General features: G+C 36.5%; 1 protein-coding gene across 1 annotated transcript; it reads right to left on the bottom strand.

Annotated features, from left to right (window-relative positions):
* Positions 1-426: 426 nt before the first annotated feature.
* Positions 427-2,438, bottom strand: LOC139782029 (uncharacterized). Its single transcript, XM_071720931.1, has 2 exons — positions 1,385-2,438; positions 427-1,239 (listed from the first exon to the last, which is right to left on the bottom strand). Exons 1-2 carry the CDS (start codon positions 2,021-2,023, stop codon positions 1,198-1,200), a joined length of 681 nt encoding a protein of 226 aa, XP_071577032.1. The 5' UTR covers positions 2,024-2,438; the 3' UTR covers positions 427-1,197.
* Positions 2,439-8,292: the final 5,854 nt, after the last annotated feature.

Raw genomic sequence — 8,292 nt, 5'->3', positions numbered from 1 at the left:
TGCGGTAGAGGTTTGGATCCTTCGGCATTGATTAGGTAACCAAGGTATTGCACTTCTTCTTTCCCGAAAACGCATTTGCTGACATTAATCGAGAGACCGTATTCTCGAAGACGTTCAAAAATTATACGAAGATGCTTCCGGTGTTCCGTTGCGTTTTTGGACGCTATAATGATGTCGTCGATGTAACAGAATACGAAGTCTAGTCCACGAAAGATTTCGTCCATAAATCGTTGAAACGATTGTGCGGCGTTGCACAAGCCAAATGTCATAACGTTGAACTCGTACAACCCGAATGGAGTAATGACCGCTGTTTTGGGCCGGTCTTCTGGTGCGACGGGTATTTGATAATAAGCGCGTATCAAATCTAATGTTGAATATATAGTGCATCCGCGAAGACGGTGATTAAAATCATGTAGATGAGCGATAGGATAACGGTCTGGCTCGGTAGCTCTGTTTACGCCGCGGTAGTCTCCGCAATAACGCCATTCGCCAGTTTTTTTTCGGACTAAGTGTAACGGACTAGCCCACGAGCTGCTAGACGGCTGACAGATCCCTTCAACAATCATTTGAGCAAATTCGGCACGCGCGGCTCTCAGCTTTTCAGGCGACAACCGACGTGCGCGCGCGGCGACCGGTGGACCACGTGTCGTAATGAAGTGTTGAACCTTATGTTTGGGCTTCTTGTGCTGACAAGGTCTCGTTATATCGATGAACTCTTTCAATAAATCGCTATATTCGTTGTCCTGAAGTATTGTGGAAACGGAAGGTGTCGTGACGTTAATTATTTGTCCATTCGTTCCTAATTTTGTTACTCCGTCAATCAATCGGCGGTTATGTAAGTCGACTAAAAGGTTAAACTGCGCCAAGAAATCAGCTCCTATTATAGCATGAGTGACTTTCGCTACTGTAAAACGCCATTCGAACTTGCGTCGTAATCCTAAATCGACGCTAACAAGTTTTTGACCAAACGTTGGAATCGGCGAGCCATTCGCTGCGTAGAGCGTTAGATCGGTTGGAGTTCGGTTGGATGTCATCGACTGCGGTATTATACTAATATCTGCGCCAGTGTCTATTAAATATCGCATACGGGATTTGCGATCAGTCAAAATGAGGCGTCGTTGCTGTGGAGAGGCTCCCACGTGCGCCTCCGAACGAGGAAGCGCAGTTAGTTTTCCTGAGTTGCTTGTTGCGTACTCGCTACAGCCTTTTGCCAAGTACAGGGTGGTCGGCACCTGTAAGCTTCACGACCGCGACTTCTCGGTCGTCCTCTTTGGGTCCTAACAGTTAACGCTTCTACCTGTTTTTTAAGATCTGCAATTTGCTGTTCCAAAGTGGAAACAGGCTGAGGGGAACTTGCCGTGGGAACGGCTACCGTGCTAATTACCGGTTTCATAACCTCTATCGCTTTGTCCGCCTGCATTGCTAGCGTTGTGAGGTCTTCCACTCCGCCGATGGCTAGTACAGCCCTGATGGACTCGGGTAACTGCTCGAGGAACAGGGTGCGTAGGATGGAATCTCCGCATGCCCTGCCTGCCAAGTTGCGCAGCCTTTGTAAAAAATTGGAGGGTTTTTCCTCGCCCATTTCGTGCCCTCGTAATAAACGTCGTAATTTTGACTCGCTGGTCTCGCCGAACGACGTTAGGATGCGGTCTTTAAGCGCCTGATATTTTTGCGTGGGCGGTGGGTTCTCTAGAATATCGGAAACAAACGGCAGTACTTCTTGGTCAAGATTGAATACCACGTACCTGAATTTCGTATCATCTGCTGAGATACGTGAGAGCTGAAATGCTGCTTCAGCTTGTGCGAACCAGAGGTTAGGATTCGCTTTCCAAAAGGGAGGAAGTCTCATCAATCGAGCCGTATGGACTTCAGGCTGCTCGGGCGGAAGGCCGAAGTTCAAGCCACCATGTCCGCTCTCAGTCTCGAATCCTCGTTGGTTTTCCATATCGCTGGGGGTGTCCGAATTACGTGTGTTTTCTCCGGGGGGCTCGTTACGATGCGTGGACGGTGTGCGTGACATCATGTTACTTCTCGGCCCTCGTCTTTATTAAAACCTCGGACGAGTCGATCCTTCTGGGCGCGCGATCGTGCACGTAGCCGGACGGTTAAAAGCCGTTACTATTTCCAAAACGCCGTACTAGTGATCACGTCGTACGAGTGATCACGTCGCGCGTCGGTGTCACCAATTATTACTGTGGGCACTGCCTTAGCTATTGTTCTGAATGCGAGGTTGTAATGAGATATCACGTATATCTTAATAATCTTTATTCTTACAAACTACGCCTCGTGTACATCGTGCTAAAGACAAAAGAATACTGATGATGAATCTATATAAAACAAAGAAAAGTGTTGAGTGTCGGCACTGGCGTTACAGAGATTTTTAACGTTTCGGGGTTGGCTATATTGTCTGGTTCCTACAGAGATACATTACCCGCTGCCACCTGACGGCGACGCGGGGTATATAAACCCGCGTCTTTTACACGAAAGTAGATTCCGCCGGGAGACAGCACTCCAATCCGACCGATCACCCGCTGCTCTCGAATCCCGAAACCCGAACCGAATAAAGCCCTGAGGTAGAGAGACGCTCTCTGGCTCCGTCGAGTGATGTATCTCGAAGGCCTATTCGATCCCGACCAGTTTCCCGCCCGATCGTCGCCACTCAGTCTAGAGAGTTGCTCTCTAGACTCGCTGAGGGTCTCAGCCGCCCGATAACCTCTCAGTCAAGTCCTACCGCCGTGAAGGGTAGAGAGTTGCTCTCTACGCTCGCCGAGAGTCTCGGTCGCCCAATACCGCTTCCTGAATCACGTATCCCCGATACCGCCTCGCACGAATCCGCGCTCCCGCGCCGATCGTATCATCAGTATCAGTTGTATCGTGGAGTCCACTTTTATAGTAAGGTATGGCACACTTTTGAATTGATATAACGTTAATATAACCTTATTTGATCTTTTTTTTAAGACTGATAATAATTAAATAAACACAAAACATAAAATGTATCCCTGGCGAAAATAATATGTTTATTGAAAGTTTATAAGAAGTTTGAAGGTGTTTTAAGCAGCAGTTCACAGCGCTGCTTAAAACACCTCATGAACATTTGCAACACTCGGAAAACACCACACAACACTTTCCGAACGCCTATCAAACATAGCCGTGAACATCTCATAAACAATAATTTCATGTTTAAAATTTACATCTCATAAAAAATTTAATAAATGTTTTAAAGCTTAAATAAAACATCTACTCAACATTTAAGCAAACTTTTTATAAACTTTCAATAAACATTATTTTCGCCAGGGTACTCTTGTCTTTCTCTTATACACTGGCGACATAGCAAAAATGTTACGACATCTGTAATGTAACTCTCGAAAGCATATTAAAAATGATAAGAATTTAAAGTGGTTAGTTTAAAAATGATGATCCATATTTTCTTTAAACTTGCAGCAAAACTAATTTAGATATTAATACGTATGTGTGTTAAGCGTCGTCTACAATACACGGAGTAAGCGTGGAGTAAGGAGTAAGAGTAGGCAGGAGTAAGCATTATAGCCTGTTGTGTCCTGATTGGCCGAGCGTAAGTGTAAGAGTAAGAGTAGGAGTAAGAAATAAAATTAATTTATTTCGCTTACGCCCTTACGCCAGCTCTCTTAAACCGAAAATACCTCTCTTACGCCTACTCTTACTCCTTACTCCACGCTTACTCCGTGTATTGTAGACGACGCTTTAAATTTGGGTTCGATTTACCGTATATTTTCCGAGATATGATCGCTTAAAGTTGGCCGCTGTGATAGAAAAACTAATACTTGGACATGTATTTGTCAATATAGCAAAAAATCTAAAATAAAGATTAAAACAAAAATTTGAGCAAAAGTAATTGAATTTTTAAAGAAGTGCATGTTTAAATTTCAACGACACTGATCGTACGGTATCAGTCGAGTATGATAAATCCAAAACAAATTTAGTTAGATTAACTTTTTTGTCCGCGGTCGTGCTTTGCGGATGTGGCAACGCACTTAGAGAAATTTGGTGTCGCGTTGCCGTAATATTTTAAAAAGTGACGAAGTTCTTAGAAGCTTTTTATTGCTTTATTAAAAAAATATATTTAACAAATTTTAATACAAAATTTACGTATACTGTCGAACGAATATTATTGCCACGATCTATGCTCTGCCAACACTACGCAATTCAGAATACTATTTCATTTTTTGTAACTCTTTTTTATTTTGTCGGTTTTTAATATTCTAAGAGAAGCAATAGTGTTTAAAAATATGTTCTTGAATTTATATATAAAAGAATTCATCGTCTATTGAACTTTATTAATCAAGCCTAAGGTAAATGCACCTACTTGTGACCCTGATCCTATCTGTGACCACTCGCGGACTTTATTAAACTAGTCAGAAGTTTTAAGTATAATTCATCTTCGAAAAGCATATTTAACATATTTTGCTATTAATAAGCCACGATTTAATATATGGTTTTAGTGATATTTGACAAATACTCGTGAAAATGTGATATAAGGCGCTCGTGTCGGTACCAGTAGCAGATTGAGCGCACGTTTACACACAGTTTTGTTGTGTCGTCAAAAACAAGCGTTGGAGAACCATTAGTGCGCAAAACTATCAGTGAACGACTAAGAAGTGTTGTGCTATTAGTGGGTTCTGAAAAAGGTTGGTGGTTTTGAGTATATAGGCGAACGTTATAAAGCGGTTCAACAAAACACGTATGGATTCATCAGTGACAGGCTCAAGAAAACTAGTCAGAAGAAAACAGTAAATTTCGCTGCTTTTTTCCCAAAAAACATAATTAATACCCATTTCCATACGCTTTTAGATAGGTGTGAGTTGCATTTGTACGAGTAAACGGAAAAATATTCGATGTATGCTTGAGAGAAAACTCTAATGATAATGCTATCACTTTGGATTAGTCACTAACTGGCATATCGTGTGTTTCATATCGATTTATACAAATTTTATATCGATTTGTGACCACGGCTTCAAATTACTTACTTACTTACTTATTCAATTATTGAGTGATTTCTTTATCAAATACAATAAAATATTTTATTCTAATGTTTTAAAAACATTTTCCATTATTTTGCGTGAAAATTATAACGAGAATGTTTTTTCCTATTTCCGAAGAAAAGGCAAAAAGCGTTGCAACAGAAAAAGCCACCTAAAAAAATAATAGATGAAGCAGGAGAAATAGATGTGAAAAATAACGTGCATAATGCATAATATTTTATTTTCCAACAAATAAAAGATGACCTCTGATACTCTACGAATAAAAGATAATTTCTTATTCTCTATTTATGAGTACTACAAGTGAAACATTTATATAAAAATATATAGCTTAACAACTCTTTTCATTATTGATGTTCTCAGTATTCATAAAAATTGTAAAAAATTATTGAATATAAGTAGTTTTTTAATTAAAAAAAAAAGTATCTTTGACTCCCATTACCCAGGATACGGGGTAATGAGAGTCGGTATATGGGATAATTAAAACAATCACTAAATAAATCTGAAATACAGCAATATATTATTTTTTGCCATATTAGGGCACAAAACAATATACTTACCTATGTGTGGCCTTCGAAAGTAGCAGTTGTTTTATAAATTAATTTTGCTTTAAAATAAACAATACCATTAACCAAATACATAATTGTGTATATTAACAATGTTATAATCTAAATGTTACAATTTTTACTGAAAAATTGAAAACACCTTAAATAATAATAACACACACACACACACACACACACACACACACACACACACGCGCGCGCGCGCGCGCGCGCGCACACACGCACACGCACACACGCACACATGCACACACACACACACACACACAACACACACATATATATGTATATATACATATATATTAGGGTGATTCAAAAAAACCTTCTTTTTTTATTTTTCGCGATACACCCCAAAATATCAAAGCTTACCTAAAAAAAGAATTTTCCTCAAAAGGGGAGCAAAATCGAACAAGTTTTAGAGGTCGCTACCAGCGATTTTCAATATTTTCGATTAAAAAATCGGTTTTTTTTTCAAATATTCAAAATTGCATAACTTTTCGAGTTTTAATGATAGAGGCATGAAATTTTCAGGGAATCTTCGTCAATTCATGTAGTTTATGAATATTGAGTTAAAAAATTTATTTTCGGAAACAATTTTTGTACGTTTCTTTTGTTTATAATAAAAAAATAATTGTCTATAACTAATAGGCGCCAGCGATCTGGGACTTGGTTTTGATTTTAAATTACATCTAGGTAATCCAAAAAAAACATTTCAATAATCAAATGCTTGAACATCGGTGAATTTGTTGCTAAAAATTTGTTTAAACAACAAATTCAAAAAACCACGTTACCCGTAATATAGAAATAACGCATGTCACAATCTTTATTTAGGTGTCTGTATTATATTCCAACTTTTGTTGTCAAATTTAAGTTGATAGAATAATAAATTATCCAAATGCTACATATTCAATAATTGTTTTTTTACTGCGACTCATATTTGTAAAATAGATAGATTAATAACAATGTTACTTTTTTTGTAATTTGTCATAATAATTTTATTTTCAAAGAACAATAAGTACATTTTACAGTTTCGATCAAAAAACTTATAGCACATTAATTGTTTCATGTTACACGGTTATAAGTTTTTCAGATTTTAGGGAACGGGCCCTTACGCTTTAATTTTTCTCAATAGCATTAATAATTGTTTTTTTGTTTAAGTTTGGGATATTTTTTCGATGCTTTACGACTCCATGTAAAGCAATAATACTTGGAGTCGTAAAGCATCGAAAAAATATCCCAAACTTAAACAAAAAAACAATTATTAATGCTATTGAGAAAAATTAAAGCGTAAGGGCTCGTTCCCTAAAATGTGAAAAACTTATAACCGTGTAACATGAAACAATTAATGTGCTATAAGTTTTTTGATCGAAACTGTAAGATGTACTTATTGTTCTTTGAAAATAAAATTATTATGACAAATTATAAAAAAAGTAACATTGTTATTAATCTATCCATTTTACAAATATGAGTCGCAGTAAAAAAACAATTATTGAATATGTAGCATTTGGATAATTTATTATTCTATCAACTTAAATTTGACAACAAAAGTTGGAATGCAATACAGACACCTAAATAAAGATTATGACATGCGTTATTTCTATATTACGGGTAACGTGGTTTTTTGAATTTGTTGTTTAAACAAATTTTTAGCAACAAATTCACCGATGTTCAAGCATTTGATTATTGAAATGTGTTTTTGGATTACCTAGATGTAATTTAAAATCAAAACCAAGTCCCAGATCGCTGGCGCCTATTAGTTATAGACAATTATTTTTTTATTATAAACAAAAGAAACGTACAAAAATTGTTTCCGAAAATAAATTTTTTAACTCAATATTCATAAACTACATGAATTGACGAAGATTCCCTGAAAATTTCATGCCTCTATCATTAAAACTCGAAAAGTTATGCAATTTTGAATATTTGAAAAAAACCGATTTTTTAATCGAAAATATTGAAAATCGCTGATAGCGACCTCTAAAACTTGTTCGATTTTGCTCCCCTTTTGAGGAAAATTCTTTTTTTAGGTAAGCTTTGATATTTTGGGGTGTATCGCGAAAAATAAAAAAAGAAGGTTTTTTTTAATCACCCTAATATATATATATGTATATATACACTGTTGGAAAATTTGTGTTAAATATAACATAAATCACATGTCCCAAACGGTCCACTCAAATTTTTGTGGTAATTTAACATAATATGGATGTGTTAAATAGTAACACCGATACTATGATAATATTTCAACGGAAAAGGAATGTAATTTTGATCGTTATTTGAAGTTAATTGTGTGCACAATTAACATAACTTTTGTGTTGAATCTCATATTGAATTATCCCCACTTCTGTTATAGAGTAAAATCAATTAACACTCTTTTTCTGTAAATTTTTATTCCTACTTCTGTTATAGAGTAAAATCAACACTCTTTTTCTGGAAATGTTAACACATTTAATAAATACGTTCAAATTGTGTTACTTTAACATATTTTTTAAATTATTTTAATAATTTTACATTTTATATTTGTTAAGTTCATATAACATAGCAGACATATGTTAAATCTACACATGTATGTGTTGATTACTTTACACAAAAACTTTAACCAACAGATTTTTTCATAAAAGTACAAAAATTTTCCAACAGTGTTGTCATAAAACCACCGATCCGCCAGCATCTTCATTATGATATCTATGATATCAAGAAAAGATCTATGTGAAACT

Source organism: Temnothorax nylanderi, unplaced genomic scaffold (assembly GCF_030848795.1).
Source record: "Temnothorax nylanderi isolate EJ_2023f unplaced genomic scaffold, tnyl_v1.0 TNYL_tig0383_pilon, whole genome shotgun sequence".
Taxonomy (NCBI): domain Eukaryota; kingdom Metazoa; phylum Arthropoda; class Insecta; order Hymenoptera; family Formicidae; genus Temnothorax; species Temnothorax nylanderi.
Note: the sequence above shows the minus strand (reverse complement) of the source record. Positions and strands in the feature narration are given on the sequence as shown.